This window comes from Equus caballus, chromosome 29 (assembly GCF_041296265.1).
Source record: "Equus caballus isolate H_3958 breed thoroughbred chromosome 29, TB-T2T, whole genome shotgun sequence".
NCBI classification, from domain to species: Eukaryota; Metazoa; Chordata; class Mammalia; order Perissodactyla; family Equidae; genus Equus; species Equus caballus.
The window spans coordinates 20437650-20463752 of record NC_091712.1 but is presented as its reverse complement, the minus strand read 5'-3'; the positions used below and the strand labels follow the sequence as shown (position 1 = coordinate 20463752).

General features: G+C 38.4%; 1 protein-coding gene across 5 annotated transcripts in view; it reads right to left on the bottom strand.

Moving 5' to 3' along the window:
• MPP7 (MAGUK p55 scaffold protein 7) overlaps positions 1-26103 on the bottom strand; it is a 242308-nt gene that overhangs the window by 106955 nt on the left and 109250 nt on the right. For all 5 annotated transcript variants that reach the window (XM_070254737.1, XM_023632090.2, XM_070254736.1 and 2 more), the window contains one exon: positions 23918-24036. In XM_070254737.1, the coding sequence (XP_070110838.1) occupies positions 23918-24036 (119 nt within the window). The remainder of the gene's footprint in view (positions 1-23917; positions 24037-26103) is intronic.

Below are 26103 nucleotides of genomic sequence, written 5' to 3'. Positions count from 1 at the left end.
TGAAAAAGGGCTCAACTTTGTAAGTCATCTGGGAATCCAAATTTAAAACACAAGGAACTACTACTACAACCCATCAAAGTGGATTTAAAAACAAAACAAAACAAAAACCCCTACTATACCAACAGCTAGTAAGGATGTGGGTGGAGCAGCAGCAACTGTCATGCAGTGCTGGTGGGAATACAAACTGGAACAAATTATTACCTAGCAACTCCATTCTTAAGTACATATACCTTACAGAAATATGTATACAGATACTTTAATAAAAACCCTATGTCCCAACAATTCCATTCCTTAGTATATACCCAACAGAAATACATCCACATACAAATCAGAGGCCTGTGCAGCAATGTTTACAGCAGTAGCATTATCCACAACAGTCAAAAATAGGAAACAGTCAAAACGGCCATCAACAGTTGAAAGAACTGTGATATACTTGTGGAACGGAACACGCATCAGCAACAAAAACCAAATGAAGTAATTCAATCACAACATAAGTGGATCATACAAACACTTTGAGTAAAAAAAGTCATACACACACAAACAAATACAAACTGTATAGTTCCATTTAAATAAACTTCCAAGAAGAGGCAAAACTATCCACAAAATTGAAAGTCAGAAAAGTGGTTTAGCCTGAGGAAGGAGAGCTGGGAGTAAGGAAGCAACTGAGATGGGACACAAGGGGATATCCAGGGTGCTGGAGGATTTTAAAAAATGACCGTGAAATAAAAATATATGAACATATGTGATTAAACGCGTATACTGAGTACGAGGGAAAACTGACACACAACACTCACTCTTTAAGTATCTGAAAATAAACAGAAAAATAACCTTGGAACATCAAAACAGAAACACATATAAAGGCAGGAACACTTTATGCCAAGAGTTGAAGGAGTAACACACTTAAGATATTCAAAAAGAGAAAATGTGGACCCAGGATTTTAATTTCAGACAAACTGATCCTCAACTCTTAATACAAAGACCACAAGAAAAAGTTTTAAGAACTCAGGGAATACTGTTCCCATGAGCCCTACCCACAAGAAAGCTGCTAGAAAATGAATTTCTGAAACAATTACAGAAGCTTCTGGATAAGGACCGATGGTTACAAAGCAACATATTTAAAGCTAAACGGTGAGGCTAAGGGTGAAAAATAGAATGTAGCTCTTCTATGATCTGGAAGTATAGGTCAAATATAACTAGCAAAAATTAGGAAGAGAAGGGAGATAACATATGGAAAATAAAATAAGCTCAGCGACTACCTTACTGGTGTTAACTGGAAATAAAAAGCTAGTACCTCAAATCAGAAGTTGGGAAGAGCAGGGTAAAGGAGTCCTACTGGTCATCGTTAGAAACCAATATACAGTCTCTCAAAAAAAGAGAGAGCGCTTCATTTCTAGGAATCTATCTGAAAACACACAGGGGCAGGAAATGCGTAAAATAAGCTTGAGACACCTTGTCAGATCGACAAGCAAGGAAATGATCAAAGCCTAATGGAGTTTTGTCAAAAACCACAAAAGCCAACTTGAAGGGGCTCCCATGGCCCAAAGATGGGGTAATTTGAGCATCAAAATGAAGAATGACTGCAATGAATTGACACACATCAAATACATAAAAATCCTTGAGTTCATAATGATACTTAAAAAAAAACTACTGATTAAATTTGGAGGATCCTAGGGTACCAAAATAATATTCTGAAAATTAGTAAGTTAAAGGAAAGACACGCATTTATCCTATTGCCCCTAGATAAACTGTATTTCAAAGTAACCTAAGAACTGATAAGGAAAAATTCTAACTATAAGAGAATGATTAAATTATGGTTTGAGCAGATGATGGATTACAGTAACGCCACTAAAAATTATGGTTTAATTTAGTGATTAATAACAGACATGCATCTCTTCTCCATCCTAAGATGCACTAAAATGATTTTTTTTGAATTAAAAATAATGGAAATGGGGCAGTCAGAAGACTAGAGAGTTCAATGAATTTCTAGAGAAAAGGAAGCCACAGCAGAAGAGAATTAGAACAAATTGGGAGATTGTGTAGAAGACAGTCAATTTGGCGCAGAGGACACCGATGTTCAGGGCTTGGCGATGCCAAGGCCTGGGGCATGGGGAGGTGCTCAACACCTAAATACTGAGGGGGTTCTTTTCCCTTTGCCTATCCAGAATGCCAAAGAGCCAACCACCTAAAGTCCCAGGGAGCAGATTCCAGGTTTCTATGTGACAAAACTGAAAAGCCACAGGAAAAAAAGCCTCTACATCCTAGACTTCCCACCTCTCCTCCCACAACCGACAGCAGCTGATTTTTTATCCCTTCACTCCAGAGCTGGGTTTCTCAGTGTTGGCACTACTGGCGTTTTAGGCTGGATATTTCTTTGTTGTGGGGGACTGCTCTGTACACTGTAGGATGGTTAGCAGTATCCCTGGCCTCTACCCACTTGATGCCAGTAGCACCTCTCCCTTCAAGTGGTGACACAACAAAATGTCTCCAAATATTGCAAAATAATCCCCCTCTCCCTGAGCCCGCCAACTCCCGTTGAAAACCACTTCTCTAAAGAGAAGCCCACGGTCACCAAGCCCTGCCCAGGCACAAAGAACTTCCACTCGGCTTTTTAACACCACAAAATTAAATATAAGCAGATGGCCAAGAATTAATAGACACTTGACAAAAGCCTTCAACAGGATAAATACCATGCAGACAAACAGAAAAAAAAGTCTCAAGGTAAGTAACAATTGTGAACAAAACAGAAGAGAATTTAAAATAAAACCAAAAGCTTTCTACTGAGTATCCATCGACCAGCAGAATAAGTTGCTGTTAAAGCACAGAACCAAGCTGAGTCAGACCACCTGGGTTCAAGACCAGCTCCACCACTTAACTGGCTGTGGAACCTTAGTCAAAGCAGTATCTTGTTCTTCTAATCTTTACAGTTGGGAGAAGGAGTAGTTCATTACTCTCAGGGTTGCTGGAGAAACTAAACAAGGTATTTAGAAATTTGAAAAGCACATGGCACACAGTAAGGAATCAATAAATGGGGGGTTTTTTTTTGTTAGCTTGGTTTGCTTTAATCATTAGATTCTACAGTGCATCCATGGAATGAGACTAGGATGCTATGAAAAAGGAACAGACACATCCACACTGAAAAGTTTCTCAAATTAAAATTTTGACAGCAATTTTAAATAGAAAGATGGAAAGTAAAAGCTGGGGATCTCTCAGAAAGCAAAACAGAAGAAAAAAAATAAACTACCAATCCAGAAAGATCAATATGCACCTAAAAGAACTTCCAGAAAGATGGAAGAGAAAAGAGCTGAGAGAAGGAAACGATCAAAGAAATAAGAGCTGAAGAACACAACTCTCTAAACTAAAAAGGCCCAACGGATCCAGCCAATGACTGGGGTGCAGACAGAGAACACCTGACACTATCGCTTATTGTGAAATTTCTGCCCCAACCCATTCTTACCCGCTTAATTCTTAAGCAACCCTCAGATCTGATTTAACTAGCTCAGTAGTCACTTCCTAAACAAAACATTCCCAGAATGTGAGCAAACACCCTCCTCCATCATAAACTCTACCAAAAATCTGTTATAATTTTACACTTACTTAAGTGATTATTTGAGTATTGATTTCAAGAGTCAGGTGGCTACAGACCACCATGCCTGTTTTTTGGCATTATATACCCAAAACCTAACATGGGGTACAAGCATCTGAGTACTTAGACAAATGAGCCATATAACAAAGTCACTGATTCCTTGGAAATATAATACTTCATTAATCATAAATACCTCTACCACAAAGTTTGATGGCTTTTTACATGACATATGAAAACTTTTTCAATATTGCTTTGGTCTAAATTTGCTTCTTTTTATTTTTAATCCATCAGTGCCATAACTGACAAGTTCCTTGAACTAAGTCTCAGATTTCCTAAAGGAATGAGCACCATCTAGTGGAAGGACATAAGATTAAAAAGTAGCTTGAGGCAACCAACTAAATTTACTAGGCACACAGCAGTGACCTATCAAATATTTATTCAAATTAGAAAGCAAAGATGCATATCAACTTTGTCAAGTAATGAAAATCACATTTTTATTATTTGTATAATTTATAACATAGCAATTTAAATAGATGAAATTTATAAATAAAAGGTATCTTTAAAGTTGACAGTTAACACCATTTAATTTAGCTTTTAACTGAGCTAAACACAGCAATGAAAACAATGAGAAAAAGCCAATTACAGCTGCTATACTCTCAAAGTGCAAAAGAAAATGAAGTTACAATCAAAACACTAACTGCATTTGAAATGTACAGTTTGATATATTAAAGGCCACTTTTCTTTTAATTAGGAAATCTCTCTATCAGAATATGGGTATGTGTGTATGTGTGTTTTATACTTTGATATTGAAGGCTCTTGTTTAAATCAAAATAATCTTGTGAAATTTTGTAAGAAAACAAGGGACTATGAGAATAATGAAGACGTAGTTGTCTTCCATTTTATTAGTGATGAGACAGAACTTGAAATTAAAGAATGTACAACCCAGATGGCACACTCTACTGCTATTACATTACACTGGAAAAATCACATAAAATAGTGAGACCTTACGATTCACATCAACCTTTCTCAAGCCCTGCCACAGCGGCTGGGAGGGAAGTGCACGTCCATCAAGAAGGAAAATATAAAAGTTACAGAGTTTTGAGAAGAAAATAAATATTAACAACTTTTTACACTGCAACTGTCAGATGAGCAACCACTTGAAAATAGTAAGTTCATGGAATGTTAATAACTGCATTTATTTTAACTTCTACATCATTAAGCTGTATCTGAAAAATAGAATTGAAATACAGCATAGTGAAGGTGCTTGCTAGGAAGGTGTAGGTTAAACTGTGGTGTTAAACAACCCCAAATCTTAGTGGTTTATAAAGATACAGGTTTACTTTGTCACTCACTCTGGCCACTGCATGTCCTCTGGGATCTCTGCTCCACAGCTCAGCTTCCACCATCTGAATATCATCAGTCACCAATGGGGAGTGGAGGAGTGGGGAGATGAGGCAAATAGCGCACTGGCTCTTAAAGACTTCTGCCTTGAAGGGACACACGTCACTTCTGCTCACATTTTATTGACTAAACAAGTCATGAGGCCATAGCCAACGTCAAGGGTCATAACTAATGTAATCTTGCATGTGCCTGTGAATAGCATTACAGGATTACAGGATGGGTGGATACCAGGATGGATGGACGGAAGGATGGATGGATAGATAGGAAGATAGAACAATATATAAAATACTTTTTTGATTTAGAGTGACTCATTTGAAATTAACTAATTTTATTTTATATGCAAAAAGCCTATGATTTCCACTTCTAGGTTTTTTTTATAATAAATTTGTGTTAATGTCTTGGTTCATAGAATTACAATAAAGTATTTTAAATAATGTTTTGAAGCTTTTAAAAGTACTTAATTTGAAAATGTTAAAGATTTTCGAAATATTTCACATGAAACAGAAAGAATTACAAAATCAATCTAATTAAATTCTTTCCTCTGATAGTACGTTATTTCCAAATCATGAGGACCAAAGAACCCCCTTAATTCCTACTACCTTTACTGACATATAGAACTATTAATAACTTTCTTTTTAAAACAGGTGGATAAAAAAGTCTTTATTGTCATCTATCTGTAATAAAGATGATGCAACTTATGTAACAAATTGTTAACTGAAAGTGATTAAAAAAACTACATTATCAATTATCATGAATAACCTTAATATTTCAATAAACCAATCCAATGGGATGTGAGCACCTATTCCTATGCCCACAGCGGGCACTCACGTATTTGTGAAATGAAGGGAAAACAAAACGGGCAAGACAGAGCCTGGAAGGGAAGGTGTTCCAGTCTCCTTTAACAGCAATCTCCCTTGAACACCCACTACACTTATAGGCAATGTGGAGTATACAGGGATAAATTATACATAGATCTTGCCCAAAAAGAACTTACTCAATGAACAACTAGACCCTAATTATAGTAGGTGCCAAAAACATGTTATATAGATGCTTACAACCAAATGGGAATATGAGATCAGTGCAAACAGTCCCAGAGGACCCCTCTAGAGCCAGCATAAAAAAATAAACCAGACTTGGCCAGGAGGTTCGATATGCCTCAGTCCCTAATACATGCTCTCCATAAGATCCACTGAGCTAAGGAGATTATACTGGATAGTGGATCCGTCAAGAGGCTTCTGTCTCCTGCATTTAAGACAAGGAGAATCTGTGTGTATGTACGCTTTAACCCAACAAATTATCAGAAAGAGCAGACTGAGCACAGACAAGAAGACATTTACAAGGTAGGAGCAAGGATCCAGTATCAGAATACATAAAGTAATTCCTACAAGTCCACTAGAAAAAGACAAACAACCAAAGAGAAAAAACAGGCAAGGAGGGGCCAGCCTGGTGGCGCAGCGGTTAAAAGCACATGCTCTGCTTTGGCAGCCCAGGGTTCGCCGGTTGGGATCCTGGGTGCAGACATGGCACCGCTTGGCATGCCATGCTGTGGTAGGCGTCCCACATATAAAGTAGAAGAAGATGGGCATGGATGTTAACTCAGGGCCAGTCTTCCTCAGCAAAAAGAGGAGGATTGGCAGCAGTTAGCTCAGAGCTAATCTTCCTTTAAAAAAAAAAAAAAACAAAAACAGGCAGGGATACAAAAAGGCGAAACTGGAATGGCCCATAAACATATGCTCAACCTCTAATATTCAAATAAACTAAAACAGGGAGACAGCATTTCAAATTGGTCTTGTTGGCGAAAATTAAAGTCTAACAATGCCAAGTGTTGACACTGATGTGAACCAACCAAAACTCTCATTCTGTTGGTGGGGGGGGGGGGGAGTAATAAGGTGCAGTCTTAGGAGAGCAATTTGGCAACACCTAAAAAAGTGTGAGACACACGTCTCTATGGCCAGCAATTCCACTCTTAGGTATAATATACCTAGACGTGGTCGCATATGCACAAGGGGGATCTACACAAAAGCTATTTACTGCTTTGTTTCTAATACTGACGTGGAGATAGAGGTGGTCTCCAGATGAAGGAATCTTGTACCTGTAGGACACCTTCCAATGTAAATATCCACCAACAGGAGAGTAAATAATTTGTGATAGAGTCATATAATGCCATAAAGCAATGAAAATGAACGAATCGGTGCTACTTGTGTCACCATAAATACAGCTCAAAATGTTAAGCCAAAAAATAAGCTGCAGGAAGATGAATGTGTTAAGTATGATTCTAATTATATAAAGCCTTAAAACATACAAAATAATCTTTCATATTTTTTAGAAGTACACACTCAATATGAAAGTGACCTCTGGCAGGTGAGGGAAAGGAATGTGAACAAGAAGGGACCCTCAAGATTCAACTGAATCTCTAATGTTTTCTGTCTGAAGCTGTGTGATGAACATAGGGGTGACCAATATATGGTTCTGCCTTTTTATGCATGTGTGTGTGAGAAAGATTGGCCCTGAGCTCACATCTGTTGCCAATCTTCTCCTTTTCTCTTTAGGAAGCTTGTCACTGAGCTAACATCTGTGCCAATCTTCCTCTATTTTATGTGGGATGCCGCCACAGCATAGCTTGACGAGTGGTGCTAGGTCCGTGCCTGGGATCCGAACCTACGAACCCCGGGCTGCCAAAGCGCAGTGTGCAAACTTAACCACTACATCACCGGCCCGGCCCCTGGTTCTGCCTTTTTAATGCCCAAGATATTCCATAACATTTTTAAAATGAAGGAAAAGTTACAAAATACATTTAGCCAACTCAAGAACTTTTTCAAGAATTTCAAATAGAATGTACCAATTTTCATTGTAATTTTACAAAATGAGAGCAAGGAAATAAAAAGGCAAGAACGAAAGATTATTAAGGCAAGAAAATTTCATCCTAAAAAAACAGAAATGTTGAGCCAGCCCTGATACCTGGTGATTAAAGCTCAGTGTGCTCTGCTTCAGCAGCCCGAGTTCAGTTCCCAGGTGCAGAACCACACCCCTCTCTGTCAGTAGCCATGCTGTGGCAGTGGCTCACATAGAAGAACTAGAAAACTTACAATTAGAATATACAACTAAGTACTCGGGCCTTGGGGAGGAAAAAAAACCAGAAATGTAGCCAAAGGGATAGTGAAAAAGAATGGTGCAGACTCTGGGACAGAGCACTGAACACAGCTAACAAAAAGAAAGAAAGAAATTGAGCATGATGATGATGGTGACTTATTACATACCAAACTATTTAAAGTATGTTTCTTATTTTAATTCATTTCTTCCTCATAACAAGCAGACAAGGTAGGTACCACTATTATCTCCATTTTATATATAAGGAAAAGGAGGCACTGTGAAGTAAAATATGAGATCTTATCTTACTGTTGGCACAATATTCTTGGCACAGCCAGAATCTGAGTCCAAGCAATGTGCTTGCACAGCCTCAGCTCTGAACTACTACTACAGACGTGTGTTCACAGGAAGGCAGCGCATGGGCATCTGGACACAGATGCTCCTCAATACACCCAGCTATCCATAACTAAGGCACTACGAGAGAGGTGACTAGACAAGCACAATGAGAATGAAATGACGACAGAAGTGAGAGAAAAAGGAAAAGAGAGAAAAAAGAAAAGAGGCAGCAAAAGTCCCAATTTGATCTGAATAAAGAATGAAAGTTGTCCCAGAGGTGACAGGATTCCTCCCTCTAGAAATTACCTTTCTCTCCTTCCACCACATATTGGACTCACTCTTTCACTTCACGATTATTCACCCAGTGCCTAAAGCACCAAACTAAACTTCACGGAATATTATCCAGTCCCTCCTCCCAAATCAAAAGGAGTTTACACCAAAAGTTTACTTGCAATTCTAATTTTTTTTAGATTTTGGGACACATACTCTAGAAATACTGTTTAAAATGGTGGCTAGGTCTCCAAGCCAGCCCACAAAAGCATGTGTAAATCTATTATGTGAGATTCCACCTGAACCCTGAGTCTTCTTTAAACAGAACATGTGTTCCTGTGCACCTTGGTATACAACCCAGAGCAGCGTGGACCTGGCCTCTACCTGGTCCTGCCACATCATACTGCATCATGTCCCTGAGGAGCAGGCCATTCCCTTTTTCTATCCGGGTCCACAATCATCTGTGGTAAATGTCCTCTGAGAACCAATTCAGACTGTCAGGTCCACGCTTGTGGCCCAACACCTTCCCGGCAACAGGACATGAACCAAATGCCTCCGCTGGTATTAAAGTGAGGGCTCCAAAAGCTGCCCAGTCCAGATAGTGGGGTGATAAAGGGAGATGATCCAGGTACTAGAATTGCAAATACACAATTCACTAAGCCAGTTACCCCCTCGCTGGATAGGTACAGTGAACTGCAAAACAATTTGGTGAAACGTAATAAAGTGGGAGACCCCATCTGTGTGGCCTGGCCACCCCACTGTCAGGTATACTATCTAGGGAAGCTGGATATTTCTTTACTGGAATTCCCATTCTCTGGGATTGGAGAGTAACAGAATCACGTTGACAAGGGCAGTGAGAGGGTTACCGACTTCCTGGCTCCACCCATCCCAGTGAAGGAACAGTTTAACAATTTAAGTCAGGTGTTTCCAGGTAGGAAATTCCTCACATTCCCTTTTGTAGACAGACTCCCTGTTATTAAATTATGAATAAATACAAATTTCAGATGATTGTTTTGAAGCTAAGCACATTTGAATAACCATCTAAATCTCACAATAACTTTCCAAAGTCACTGTCTCGTTATATTAAACAGACTATGGTGGTAGGACACAGCCCCACCAAAGTATTCACAAACCTGGTTCCTATTCGCTCATCCCCAGGCCCAGGCAAATCTCTAAAAAGGGCTACATATGGCCTCTGTTTTGAGAGTATGAATTACAAAGGCAACAATTTACTCAGGGTCTCAGGAATTTATATCTTCTGCAGACTTTACATGTTTCTGGGCCTGAAAAAATGTAAACTATAACGTAAGAAATACTTTGTCTGGCTCCTCCAACAGAGCTGGCTGAACAATTACCTTTGATTGGCCAAGGAGCGTTACCAGCTGCTGATACCGAACGCTCCACTGTCAGACCAGGTGGCCATGGATCATTCACAATGTCTGGCTGTCTTTTCCTTTTCCTCCCACCCAAGGCAAATGGTACTGCAGAGGCAAGTAACATGACCTCCCCAACGGGTTTATTCTCTGAACCTAACACCCTCCCTCCCTCCCCTCCCAAAGCAGCACAATTTGTTTCTAAAGAGCCCTGTACCAGCAAGTATCTTATAGAATAGTCTTTCAGCCTTGAATCTGATTTACTACTATATAAATATCACCTTTCTCCCCCATGATGATGCTTTCATTGCTCCTAGATTAAAAGAAGAGAGGAAACTAAAGTGCCTGTGCAGAAAATAAGTTTATAAAACCACCGCTCAATAAAATTATCTCCCTCTTTTTTATAGCTTGACTGTATCAATTATCCTGGACATAACTACTTTCCAAGCAAATCTCATGGTGCTAATTATTGAGAAAACTGGAATTACTGAAAGATTAAGATCAAGCATTACCTGCAAACTGGTTTTTCATTTTCTGAAGTTTCCAAGTTGGAGATATAAAAGTTTTGAAGCATATTCTTGTTCACAGGTCACTTTTCAAACATCTGCTCAAGACTTATTTTTTAGACTCAAGACTACAAAGATTTTCACTTTTAAAATCCTACCTAAATTTGTCAGCATTAAAAACTTCACAAATTTATATTAACATGGAAATTTAAAATAAACTCCCCCTAAGTTATCCCTCAGAACTTGCTTCCACTAGTCAACTAATAAGCCCACAACTTGATGGGTTTCACTAGAAACAAAATTTCAGGACATCTTTAAGAAGAGAAACTGAGTATTTCCAATTATAAATATAATTTGGTAAGGAGCTGGTATGGAAAACACATAAAGAACTCTTACAAATCAGTAATAAAATGACAAGCAAATTGAAAAGTAGGCAAAGGGAGACTTCCGGTTTCAGCTCAGACGTGTAAAGAGAATGGAAGTCACAGGGCGAAGTGCCACCCTGAAATAAGGAGACAGGGAAATACCGAGAATCACAGCCAAGATCAGCTTAGCAGAAGCAGGAGCTGCTGGAGCCAGAAACTGGTAGGAACACTTACATGGTAATTTTGACGAATTGATGGTGGCCAAATGTAGACTAGTCTGAGAGTTAAAACCCCTGGGGACCCAGTGCTAGAGGAGGCCCCTGTACTTCCCTCCAGCAGCCCTACTGCGTTCTTATGGTGAAAGGAAGAGAAAAATCCACCAGTGCTTCTAGCAGGGGAAGGATAAAAACAACCATTTTGAAATACTCAGCCCCAGAGCTTTCTCCATAAAAAAGCCCTGCTCTCTGAGGAAGGCTGCTGTACCAGAGCCCAAAGTGACCTGAGGAAAGGGCGACGAGATAACTCCAGCCCCCTCTAGCCTTCCTGTATCAACTAAGGGGAAAAAGAAAAAAAGAGAAAAGAGGCTAAAAAATGCTTCTGAAGATCATCAAAGCCCAGGGACTCGGGTTCACTAAATAACTTACATTTAATCATAAAATTATAGAACACTTCCTCTCCCCAGCAACTCACCACCACCAACAGGACTCCAGTAAAATAACAGTGGCTTATAACTTAGAGAGTTGCAAGACACAGACTCTGAAAGAGTTCTTAAGGAAACCCAAAGACAAAGGGGGCAGGGGAAGGGAGAAACATTAAGGAAACGGAAGCCTCTGGCACTGACAGCTACAGCAAACGTTAGACAGCTCAGCTGCTAGCCAGATTAATATAAAAACTCACACCAAAAGCCTCATTACCTCCATTCCTAACACCCAATACATCACACCCAGCTTTCAACAAAAAATTACAAGGCATGATAAAAGGCAAGAAAACACAATCTGAAAAGATAAAGCAGACATCAGAACCAGACTCAGAGAGGACACAGATTTGGAAGTATGAAACAGGGAATTTAAAATAAGTATGATTAATATGCTGATGGTTATAATGGAAAAAGTGGACAACATGCCAAGAACAGTAATGCAAGAGAGATGGAATCTGAGAGAATCAAAGTGAAATGCTAGAAGTCAAGAACACTATAAGAGAAACAAAGAATAACTCTGATGTGCTCATCAGTAGAATGGATATGGCCAAGGAAAGAATCAGTATGATTGAAAATATGTTAAGGAAATTCCCCAAACTGAAATGCAAAGAAAAAAAAGAATGAAATAAAAAAAGGAACAAAATATCCAAGAACTGGGGACAATTACAAAAGGTGTAACATACACATAATGGACACACCAGAAGGAGAACAAAGAAAATAGAAGAAATATTAGAAGTAATACTGGCTGATAATTCTTAAAAATTAATGAGAAAACACCAAACCACAGATCCAGGAAGCTCACAGAATACTAAACAGAATAAATCCCCAAAATCTACACCTTGGTATATCACATTCAAACCGCAAAAACCAAAAATGAAGAGAAAACCTCGAAAGAAGCCTGAGGGGAAAAAAACACCTTACCTATAGAGGACAAGGATGTGAATTACCTCAGACACCTCATCAGAAACAACGCAAGCAAGAAGAGCATGGAGTGAAACATTTAAAGTGTTGAAAGAAAAAACCACCACCCTAGGAATTCTATATCCAGTGAAATTGTGCTTCAAAAGTGAAGGAGAAATAAAAACAAAATAAACACTCAAACAAACATAAATTCAAGGAATTTGCTGCCACTAGACCTGCTTTGCAACAAGTGTTAAAAGAAGTTCTTCAGAAAGAAGGAAAATGATATAGGTCAGGTACTTAGAAATATATAAAGAAAAGAAGAGTGTCAAAGAAGGAATAAATAAAGGTAAAACAAAATATCTTATTGATCTTAATTGATGTGATAACTGTTTGTTAAAAGTAATAACAGCAGCAATGTGTTGGGTGATTACAGTATATGGAAAGTGAAATAAATGACAGCAATGTTATAAGGGATGGGGAAAAAGGAGTTGAGAATATTCTGTTATAAGGTACCTGCACTACCTGTGAAATGGTCTAGTGTTATTTGAAAGTGGACCTAGATTAGTTGTATATGTATGTAGCAAACTCTAGGACAAGCACTAAAAAACTCTTAGTTCTAAAAGTATAATTGATATGCCAAGAAAGAATAAATGGAATCATTTAAAATGTTCAACTAAAAGCAGAGAAGGAAGAGAAAGAGAGGGTGATAAAAATATAAAGAGAACAAGTGCAATGAATAGAAATCAGTTGCAAACATGGTAAATATCAACCAACTGTATCAACAATCACTTTAAACGTGGATGGTCTAAGTACACCAATTAAAAGGCAGGGACTTTAGAGTAGATAAAAAGGAAGACCCAACTATAGGCTGCCTACAGGAAACCCACTTTAAACATAAAGATACAGATAGATTAAAAGTAAAGGAGTAGAAAAAGATAAAGCATGCTAACACTAACCAAAAGGAAGCTGGAGTTCCTCTATCAATTTAAGGCAAAGGTGGGAAAGAACAAGAGAAATTATCAGGGATAAAGGAGGGCATTATTACATAATGAAAAAGGACTCAACTCTCCAAGAAGACATAACAATCCTTAATGTGTATGTGCCTAACAAGACAGCATCAAAATACATGAGGCAAACTAATAAAATTGCAAGAAGAAACAGACAGATCCACTATTATACTTGGAAACTTCAACACTCCTTCAGTAATTAACAGATCCAGCAGACAGAAAATCAGTGAGGATGCAGCTGAATCAAACAAAACCATCAACCAACTGATCTAACACTTGATCTGACAATGGCAGTATACACATTCTTCTCAAGCTCATGCAGAACAAGACAGACCACATTCTGGGCCACAAAATACACCTCAAATAATCTAAAAGAACAGAAATTATAGAGCAAATATTCTCAGACCACATGGAGTTAAACTAGAAATCATTAACAGAAAGACAGCAAAAAAACTCCATATATTTGGAAATTAAACAACAATTCTAAATAACACATGGGTCAAAGAAGAAGTTTCAAGAGAAATTTTTTAAATATTTTGAAATAAATGAAAATACAACTTATCCAAATTTGTGGGATGCTGCAAAAGTAGTGGATAGAAGGAAATTACACCATTGAAGGCACATAAGAAAAAGATAAAGAACTAAAATCAATAACAAAAGCTTCTACCTTAGAAAACTAGAGAAAGAAGAGCAAGAAGAAAAGAAAGAATAAAATATGAGCAGAAGTCAATGGAACTGAAACAGGAAAACAACAGAGAAAATCAAGAAAACCAAAAGCTAGTTCTTTGAAAAGATTAATAAAATTGATAAACTTATAGCCAGGCTAACCAAGAAAATATGAGAGAAGACATAAATTACTGATATCAGAAATGAAAGAGGAGTCATGAGTACTGATCCCATAAACATTAAAAAGATTATGAACAATTCTATGACCTCAAATTTGGTAACTTACATGATGGGAACCAATTCCTTGAAAGGCACCCGTGACAAAAACTCTTACATAAGGAGAAACAGGTGATCTAACTAGGCCTATGTCTATTAAAGAAATTGAATCAACAATTAATAACCTTCCAAAACAAGCACTTGGCCCAGATCGTTTCACTGGTGAATTTAAGGAAAACATTATACGAATTCTCTACAAACTGTTTCAGAAAAAAATGAAAGCAGAGGGTGCACCTCCTAACTCATTCTATGAGGCCAACATTACCCTACTACCCAAACCAGACAAGAACATTACAAGACAGGAAAACTACAGACTAGTATCTCTTATGACTAGCGATGCAAAAATCCTCAACAAAACATTAGCAAATCAAATCGAATAATGTATAACACGAATTATATGCCAAAATCAAGTGAGATTTTTTTCCAGGAATGTAAAGGCCAGTTCAATATTCAGAAGTATTAACTCCACCACACCAACAGGATGAAGAAGAAAAATCATATGATCAATGATGCAAAAAAATCCAACACGCATTCATGATAAAAACTCCCAGCAAACTAGTAATAGAGGGGACTGTCTCAACTTGATAAAAAACATATATAAAATACTTACAGGTAACATCATACTTAACGGTGAAAAACTACATTCTTTCCCTCTAAGATCAGTAACAATGCAAGGAGACCCCTCTCACCACTCATATTCAGTACTTTACTAGAATTCCCAGCTAAGGCTAAGAAAAAAGAAATAAAAAGTATACAGGTTGGGAAGAAAGAAATAAAACTGCCTTTGTTCACAGATGACATGATTATCTATGCAGAAAGTCCCAAAGAATCAACAAAAAACTCTGGGAACAAATAAGTGATTATAGCAAGGATGCAGGATACAAATTTAATATACAAAACGCAATTACTTTCCTATATACCAGCAATGAACAGCTGGAATTTGAAATTAAAAACAAAATGCCAGGGCCGGCCCAGTGGTATACTGGTTAAGTTCATGCACTCCACTTTGGCAGCCTGGGCTTTGCAGGTTCGGATCCCAGGCACCAACCTAGCACTGCTTCTCAAGCCATGCTGTGGCAGCATCCCACATAAAATAGAAGAAGACTGGCACAGGTGTTACCTCAGTGACAATCTTTCTCACAAAAAAAAAGAAAAAGAAAAAACTATTTACATTAGCACCACACACAAAAAATTAGGTATAAATCTAACAAAATATGTACAGAACCTAAATAAGTACAAAACTCTGACAAAAGCAATCAAAGATGATGACAAATACAGAGATATTCATGTTCATGGACAAAAATACATAATATTGTTAAGATGTCAATTCTTCCCAACTTAATCTACGTATTCAACATAATCCCAATCAAAATCCTTGCAAGCTATTTTGTGGACATGACAAACTGATTCTAAAGTTTACAGGAATAGGCAAAAGACCCAGAATAGCAGACACAATACTGAGAACAAAGTCAAAGGACTGACACTATGCAACTCCAAGACTTACTATAAAGCTACAGTAATCAAGACAGAGTAGGAGCCAGCCCGGTGGTGCAGCAGTTAAGTTTGCACATTCGGCTTTGGTGGCCCAGGGTCCACCAGTTTGGATCCCAGGTGCGGACATGGCACTGCTCATCAAGCCATGCTATGGCACGTGTCCCACATATAAAGTAGAGGAAGATGGGCAGAGATGCTAGCTCAGAGCCAGTCTTCCTCAGCAAAAAGAGGAGGATTGGCAGCAGATGTTAGCTCAGGGCTGATCTTCCTCAAAAAAAAAAAAAAAAAAAGACAGTAGTATTGGTGAAAGAATAGATAAATAGGTCAATGGAACCTAACAGAGACCCCAGAAATAGACCCACACAATTAAAATCAACCGATCTTCAACACGGGAGCAAAGTCAACTCAATGGAGAAAGGATACTCTTTTCAACAAGCGATGCTAGAACAAGTGGATATTCATATGTAAAAATTTGAATCCAGACACAAAACTACACCTTTCACAAAATTAACTCAAAGTGGATCATAGAACTAACGTAAATACAAAACTAAAAAACTTCTAGAAGATAACAGAGGAGAAAATCTAGGTAACCTTGAGTATGGCAATGAGTTTTTAGATATAACTCCAAAAGCACATTCTATGAAGAAAAATTGGTAAATTGGACTTAAAATTAAAAACTTCTGCTCTGTGAAAGACACCATTAAGAGAATGAAAAGACAAGCCACAGACTGGAAGAAAATATTTGCAAAATACATATCTGGTAAAAGACTTCTATCCAAAAAGACAACGGTTAAAACTCAAAAATAAGGGGAAAAACAACTCGATTAAAAAACTGAACAAAAGATCTCAATAGACACTTCGACAAAAAAAGATATACTGATGACAAATAAGCATATGAAAAGATGCTTAACATCACAAGTCATAAGAGAACTGCAAATCAGAACAGTAATGAGATACCATTATACACCTACTAGGATGGCTAAAACCCAAAACACTGACCATACTAACTGCAGACAAGGACGCAGGGCAACAGGAACTCTCATTCATTGTGGGTGGGAACGCAAAATGGTACGGCCACTTTGAAAGACAGTTTGGCAGTTTCTTAGAAAGCAAAACGTACTTTTACCATATGACCCAGGAATCGTGCTGCAGGGTATTTACCCAAAGGAGTTGAAAACTTATGTCCAGACAAAAACCTGCACACCGATGTTTACAGAAGCTTTATTTGTAACTGCCCAAGACTAGAAGCAACCAGGATTTCCTTCAATGGGTGAATGGAGAAACAAACTGTGGTACATACATACAATGGAACACTATGCAATGATATAAAGAAATGAGATATTGAGCCATAAGAAGACTGGATGGAACCTTAAATGCATATTAATAAGTGAAGGAAGCCAGTGTGAAAAGGTTACATACTATGTACTATTCCAATTATATGACATTCTGGAAAAGGCAGAAGTATAGAGACAGTAAAAGATCAGTAGCTGCCAAAGTCAGGGGAGAGCTGAAGCACAGGGGACCTGCAGGGTGGTAAAACTAATCTTTATGACACTGTAATGCTGGATACATGACACTATGCATTTGTCCAAACCCACAGAATTACACAACACAAAGGATGAACCCTAAGGTAACTGCAGCCTTTGGTTATTCTGTATCAATACTGGTTCATTAATTGGAATAAATGTATCACACTAATGCAAGAAGTTAAAAGTAAGGGAAACTTTGGGGGGAGGTGGGTATTCAGCAGCCATCTGTACCATCTGCTCAATTCTTCTGTCAATCTAAAACTGTTCTAAAAAATAGCCTATTCATTAAAAAGAAGTAAATGGGGGAAAAAAATGGGCAAAGAATCCAGAGAGACACTTCTCCAAAGGAGATACACAGTTGGCCCATAAGCACATGAAAAGATGCTTAACGTCATTAACCATTAGGGAAATGCAAATCACAACCACAATGAGGTATCACATTAAATCCACTAGGAAGGTCAGAATCAAAGTCAAATAAAAACAAGCGTTGGGGTTGGCCCCGTGGCCAACGGGTTAAGTTAGCGCACTCCGCTTCAGCAGCCCAGGGTTCGCCAGTTCGGATCCTGGGCATGGACTTATGCACCACTCATCAGGCCATGCTGTGGTGGCATCCCACATAGAAGAACTAGAATGACCTACAACTATGTACTGGGGCTATGGGAAGGAAAAAAAAAAAAAGAGGAAGATTGGCAACAGATGTTGGTTCAGGGCCAATCTTCCTCACCAAAAAGCCAAAAACCCCCAAAAGACAAAAGCATTGGTGAGGATGTACAGAAATCAGCACCTTCATAAACCACTGGTAGGAATATAAAATGGTATAGCCACTTCAGAAAACAGTCTAGCAGTTCAAAATGTTAAACATAGAGTTACCATTTGACCCAGTAATTCCACTCTTAGATCTGAAAACATGTCCACACAAAAACGTGTATACACATGTTCTTAGCAGCATTATTCATAATAGCTAATAGGTGGCAACAACCCACATGTCCATCAGCAGATGACAGGATAAACGAAACGTGGCCTGTCCATATGATGGAATACTATACAGCCATAAAAAGGAATGAAGTACTGATGCACGTTATGACATGGATGAACCTTGAAAACAGTAAGCTAAGTGACAGAAGCCAGTCACAAAAACACCCCACATATTACATGATTCACTTAATACAAAATGGCTGGAAAGGACAAATATATAGAGACAGAAAGTAGACTAGCGGTTGCTTAGGGCTGGGGTGGGGAGGGGTCAGGAGGGGTGTGAGCATGCAGAGATTGGGGAATGACAGCTACGTGGTATCAGGTTTCTTTGTGAGGTGATGAAAACTATCAAATTGATTGCAGTGGTGGTTGCACAACTCTGTGACTATATTAAACACTACTGCCTGTATACTTCAAATGGGTAAATTGCATGGTATGTGAATTATATTTCAATAAAGCTGTTACCAAATAAGTGTTACCATCTAAATATTAATCACTATCAGAGTTCCTAGATTTCACAAGTAAAAATACAAATATTGCATGGTTAATACTTATATGAAAAGTCATTCAATGTTTATCTTAAGTTCAAATTAAACTGGATGTCCTGTATTTTGTCTGGTAAGCCTACTCCCAAATCTAATGTCTACAACCTAGAACAGATTATCCTCAGCTCAAAACCCACGTGTCCAGCTATGTAACAGGCGGCTCTATTTGGTTACCCTCCAAATGTCAAACCAATGTAAACACCTTTCTTCTGGGGAGATATTCAAAATGTGTAAACCTTAGGGCTTTTCAGGTCTCCTGGAGCTCCCCCCACAACCCCTAACGGCCTGGCATAAACAATTGAGTGGTCGGATGAGGGGGTCAGTGGGGGATGGTGTCTAGAAGCTGGGGCCAGCAATTACTTAACAAACAATGGGGAGGAGTTCCAATATGTTAACCAACAGGACCACAGGCTGGCGAGGACAGGGTCAATATCGGCCTCCCTTTCTCACGACAAAATCAGCTTCCCTCTCCCAATACTCTGCCACCAGCATCTCTGACTGGGACACTTCACGCCCTATGCCAACTACACAGCACGCTAATTTCCTTCTACAAGAAAAATCTCATGCCTTCATTCCCCTGCTTTAAACTTCTCAATGCAATGAATAAAGTCAAAGCCATTCAGGAACAGGTCTCTGCTCCCCACACCCTTCTTTACTTTTAAGTACCAGCCAAGACAATCTGTCAGCCTCCATCCTAAAGACACAATGCTCATTCATGCCTCCAGGTGTCCCATCCACCCCCCTATACATGCTTACCTAGGCAACTCCTATTCAACACATAGGTTTTAGCTTAAAATACCAAATCCTCCACGAGCCCCTCTCTGAGGCCAGCACTGAGTTAGGCACCTAGTGCCTCGCATCGAAAGCTCTACACACGACCTATCATAGAAAATTGTAACTGCCCATCCCCTCCTCTATGACCCCTCTGAGAGACTGGAGACTCTGCAAAGCAAGGGACTGCGCCTGCTCCCTTGGGAATTTTAGCCCTAGTGGCCTACACAGCATCTGGCACACAGTAAGAACTCCACAAGGACACTAGGAATCAAGCAGTCAATTATCAACAGTTAAAACTATGTAACTAAATGTTGTAAGAGTCTAGTTGAGGATTATCATTGTTCCTTTAAGACTAAAATCTCAGAAATGCACACAATAATTCAACCATATCAGGAAAATTGTCTCAAAAACAATCACCCTATGTTTTGTTGAAATACTTCAGAATTCCAAGAAACATAAAATTTAGATTACTACCTTTTTTCCTCCTGTCCCCATACATATATGCAATTATTTAAAAAGGTAGAGGGGCCGGCCCCATGGTTGAGTTGGGGGGGGTGGGGAATAAAGCAGGAAAAAAAAACACCATAAATATTGGCAACAGTTGTTAGCTCAGGTGCCAATCTTTAAAAAAAAAAAAAAAAAGGTAGAGAAAACATATGCAACTCTTTAAAAGGCACTAAAAATCTGATATTCTTATCCTGGAAATCCAACACAATTGTGAAAAAGAAACAAAAATTTCTTGAGGAAACAGAACTACCAACCTCATTGAAAATAAATATACTATTTAAGCAAGTCATTATGCCATATCTTGTTCTAGAACGAATTCACATCTGATTACAAAAATACAACACAACTAAATAAAATTTAAAGAAAATAAAGAAATCTCAATAGAAAAAACACAAGGGTAGAAGAAATTCAGAAATGAGGATAGGACACAACTATACGCTTCATGGTTCTGCATATTTGCAAAAGATGGGTCAAAAGTGTGGCTCTGTGCTGACTGGTGGAGAGTGTGAATGCTGACAGCCTCATCTCGCCACACCTTGTCTACGATATTTCCCAGGTCTGCTATCAGCATCATCTTTCTTCTAATACTTCTAAAATCTCACGCTCACTTTTTATTGTTCAACTTCTCTATTTAGAAAATTTTCTCTTAAAAAATATCCGCAGCTAACACCCTGTAGGATCACCATATTTTCTTTGCAATGATAAGCTCATAATCTACAGGATTCCTGCCAGAGAATAGCTCCGGATCCTAAGGTGGCAGGCCGTACCTATTCCTGTAATGCCAAAACTGCCTCTTCTTAAGTATATTTTACATTACACCAGACAGTTACATATATTTGAATGGTGTGGTGATTTAACAACCACTTTCTCTTTTACATAAAATAAGATGAAAATTTTGTGCTAGAATAAAATCAAGTTTTGCCTTCGCCCAGTTCTAACTCACAGACCAACAGCTTCAACTGCGGGCAAAAGAGTATAACATCAAAACACATTTTGATTCACTCTGAAACAAAACTTCTCAAACAAGTTTCTTTTGCTTTACCACAATTTATGTACAAAAGCTGAATGCTTCTATCCTCCACCCTTCAATAGAGGCCCTTGGAATACAGTTAAGTGGATTGTTCCAGCTGTTTAAACTACAATCCCATGAGCATGCCTTCTGGAGGCATTTTAGGCTTTACGCAGTTGAAAACTAATAGAATGGGTCAGTCAAAGGACACACTTGAGGTCTGCGTGTGATAAAAGCTGGGAGTGGAGAAACTATTAAGAAACCAAGAATGTGCTAGAGGTACATAATAAAACAATTTTTTTTTCTTTTTGGTGAGGAAGATTGGCCCTGAGCTAACATCTGTTGCCAATCTTCCTCTTCTTGCTTGAAGACGACTGTCCTTGAGCTAACATCCAAACCAATCTTCCTCTATTTTGTATGTGGGATGCTGCCACAGCATGGCTTGTTGAGCGGTCATGATCTCATGCCTGAGATCTGAACCCGTGAACCCCGGGCCGCTGAAGCGAAGCACACACACTTAACCACTACGCCACCACGTTGGCCCCCAAAACTAATTTTAAAAATAGATTTTATAGGAGTTACTGAAAAACATTTGGAATAAACATTATTGTGCTAAAGACTGGCAACATCAATTTCTTTGCTTCACTATTTTTATAAAACCAGATATCAAACCCTCCAGTATACTTTCTAACCGCTTCTTATTGACATAGACTTTAAAAAACAACCTATGCTTAAAACTCAACAGCTAGTGTAACTGAGAAACTTTTTACATTAGTTTTCTTTTTTTTTTTTTAAGATTGGCACCTGAGCTAACAACTATTGCCAATTTTTTTTTATTGCTTTTTCTCCCCAAACCCCCCCAGTACATAGTTGTATATTCTAGTTGTGGGTGCCTCTAGTTGTGCCATGTGGGACGCTGCCCCAACATGGCCTGACAAGTGGTGTCATGTCCGCGCCCAGGATTTGAACCAGCAAAACCCTGGGCCGCTGCAGCGGAGTGCAAGAACCCAACCACTCAGCCACGGGGCTGGCCCTTAGTTTTATTCTTTTAACAGAAATAATAACCAGCTCTGTCATTAGCTTTTGGTCCTTCACATGCTATGATAATCACATTTTTTCTTAATACCTAATAATGCCTACTTATATTTCCCTAACCAATGAAAGTATCAAAGAACTAAGATTTTCCATTATTTTACTCGAAACTCACAATCTTGTCAATAGATATTATAATTTCCATTTTATAGATAAGGAAACTGAGATAGCAGCCACATTATCAATAAATAGAAACACACATGCACCCATTGTTTTGTGACAGGTTTGTTTAATGATTAAGGGGTGATAAGGCCATTTTAAATACATTTTATTCTTTCTACCAAAAGATCAAATCAACCTAAACAAACCCCTAGCTATTCAAGTTCCACACATTTAACACAGGAATATTGTCACGGTTGCCTCATTACATCATAAACTTCATCAAGTATAATCCCAAGACCATTGCTAACACATCCTGAGAGAGTAACTAAACTACCTAAAATTGTTCAGAACACAAACACACCTTGGCAATTACATGAAAACCAAATAAATACATAAACAAAGCACTCTAGTCTTTAAATGTACTGCTAGGAAAATGCCACATATCAACACTTGTCCTTCTTGAGAACTGCCACTGCTTGAGGCACGCAAATTTGACAAGAAAAAAATGTGTCGTAAGAATTTTCCTGTCCTGTGAAGCAAGTGCGCCTCAGAAGTTGCTCATTTTCAAACACTACACATCGATTCAAAGCCTCTTATCACGACAGACAACCGTAACAAATTCAGCTGAATTGAGTGTCGGTCCAGGCATTGCTGCAGCATCACAGGTTTCTATCTCCTACGGACACAAGCAAGACTGAATTTCTTTCAGCTCGAGTTAAATGAGTGAAAATGCAATTCATATTTCCAGAAGCAAAGTGGTGTATTTTCCAGTAAGTTTCTTGTTCTCATTCTACTATTTTAAGAGTTCTGATCATTCTCAGTGTTGCCGTGTGGCAAGATCTGATTTCTGGTGGCTGATCATTTTCGTGGCATGATCCTTTACTAAAACGGTCTCCAAAAGCTGTTTCTATTCATATTTAGCTTCAGCGTATTTATACACAAAATACCATGTCAATGGCGTTGTGCCAAGAAAAGAAATAGCTTGCTAGAATTTCAGTTGACTTTCTTAAAGGAAATTATTTTAAATTAATGTGGCTACTGAACTGCTGCCATCCTTACCCTCAGAAAATACATTCCTTCTAATTTTTGCTGTGAACATTTATTTATTTAGGTTAAATTCCGGCTCATGAATGTTGACCACAAGGAGTCCAAACCTCCCTGCTCCTACTTCATATTCTTTTTCTAAACAAGGGCAAGCACAGGTTTGCAACATTAGTATGCACAGCCAGATCACCTCCATCAAGTGAAATCATCTATGTATTTTTGGTAGAATCCTTAACTTCCATGCCCGTCAGTGAAATGGAACAAGGCTGTTTTGTTTTCAGAGGGCAACAATTTGATCTCTGGTTTACTAGATGGCACTCGAAATATTTTTCCATATGTTTTTCCACAAAGAGAATCTGACATCAGCATGGTTTACCTTTACCAGTGAATGCAGGCTTTTTTCACCAAACATATCCCAGAGGAAGGTCAGGTCTTCCTGGCTATCCACATGTGGCTGCAGCTGGGCTGGCAGAGCAGCCAACAGCTCATACAGACCTATAAAATGAAAATAAAACACAAAGCGTAATCTTAGAGTGATCTCATTAATTTCGCTTAAGGTGTGTATAAATGACAGCTGGAACACGTCGTTTTTACTGGATTTGTATTCTGGGCCATCAAGCTCAACACTTCTCCAGAGAAGCAAAGGAAGCTTTTAGATTTTTAAATTCCAAAGAAGTACGTATTAACAGGCTAGTTATTACCGTTCACTGTTGTCAACATTCTACAGTCATCCAAGGTTACATAACCCGAGAGAAGATGTGTACGAGCTTTCAAAAAAAGAAGAAAACGCATACATTCCTTTCCTTAATCGTTATTACATTTCCCTCAAAGTTAGCCAGAGTGAAATGAGTCATGAATAGGAAAAACTTCCTTAGAAGAGCAGAAAATTGATAGAGTAGTCCATTAAAAAAGTTTTGTGGTTTCCAAATAGTTACTAATAATATATAGCTTCAAAAACATTTGCATTATCTAACATCCAAAATCAAGTTCTAAAAAGTAAGACAGAATAAAGCGTACGTGGCACTGCCTTATCGCGGTCACTCATTTTGAAAATGATGACAACAATAAACTACATAGAAACTTAATTTAACTTGGACTCTAATCGGGGGGTAAATGACGCCCTGGGAAAGAGTTAAGGCAGCAGATGCAGGTGACTCGTGCTTCTCCTCCCCAGAAGCTTCCGAGGGGCAGACAGTAGCGCAGTGTTCCACAGTAGCTACCACATACACCATCCATCTCGTTCAGGGGCCGTCAGACTCCTGTCCAAGAAATGTTGCAACAGTGCTTGCCCGAGACTCTTCAGGGAGGTGACCTGGCAGGAGTCAATATCAACTCATAGCACATGTTTCATTTTCCAGTGGGATTACATGAGGTAAAAAGGACAAAATTCCTTTTATTTCTGTCTGCTGTCTACAAAAACACCAAGACCTCCTGGGATCCACAACACACGGGACTGTTGTTACTTCTGCTCTGAATAAGTGCTGCTGTTCATCATAGGGACAGCTTTACAAGATATTTAACTAGCAAAGAATCATAGAGTAAATTATGAGCTGCTGATTAGTATATCTATTATCTTTCTAAAGCACTATAATATTCCGATAATCAGGGATAATTTACAACCAAATGTATTAGGTTCCATTTTGAAAGTTAGATGTGTAACTTGAGAGATTCGGTTAAATTCAAACATTCCTGGGGCTGTATTTGGCCAAAAAGATCTAAAATACTCTAGAAAAAAATAACTTCTCCCAATTACGTTCTTAAGTATCCTTGGTGGTTTATATTTATTCCCTTAAAAGCCTGGCATCCTGCCTAAACTAGCGCTTATTTACAATTTAGTAAAAGTATTTTTAAGGGATCAACCTAACTCAATGTATAATAAACAGGTCTCACATTATACATATATACATATAATATATATGTACACATATTTAAAGTAATCACAACTGCCCAGATCAGTGGTTAAGGTCAAAGGTTCAAAGTATGAAATTACATAAAAAGAAGGCAGACTTTCATTATTTTATTATTGATTTCAGGAGTAGTAAAAATAATTACCTATTCCTTGGTAATACAATTAGAGTTTGTTTAATGATACTAATTCAACAGTGATGTAATTTATGTGGCATAGTTGTTGGGAGATTAAATGAGTTAATACACTAGAACAGTTCTGGCACATGGTAAGTACTCAGTATGTTTCATACGTAACTCTGAGTTTCGGCCATTGTATTATCTATGACTACTGTTACTCATCTCTATTAGTACTAAAAAAGCAAATGTTTGGACCAAACAAACCTAGAGTCAAACCCCAGGTCTATACTTTAAGCATTTCACATAATTTACCTGAGCCTTGTTTCCCTCGCTGTGTGGAAAAAGATATATAGTAACCTAGACATGTGGCAAAATTGTACAGAACTAAATATACAAACATATATACACACACACAAATGAGCAAACGAGGGCATGTAAAACTGGTGAAATCTGGAAAAGATCAACAGATTGCATCAGTAACAATTCCCAGTGGTGACAGTCTACTACAGTTATGCAAGAAGTTACTACGGGAGGAAA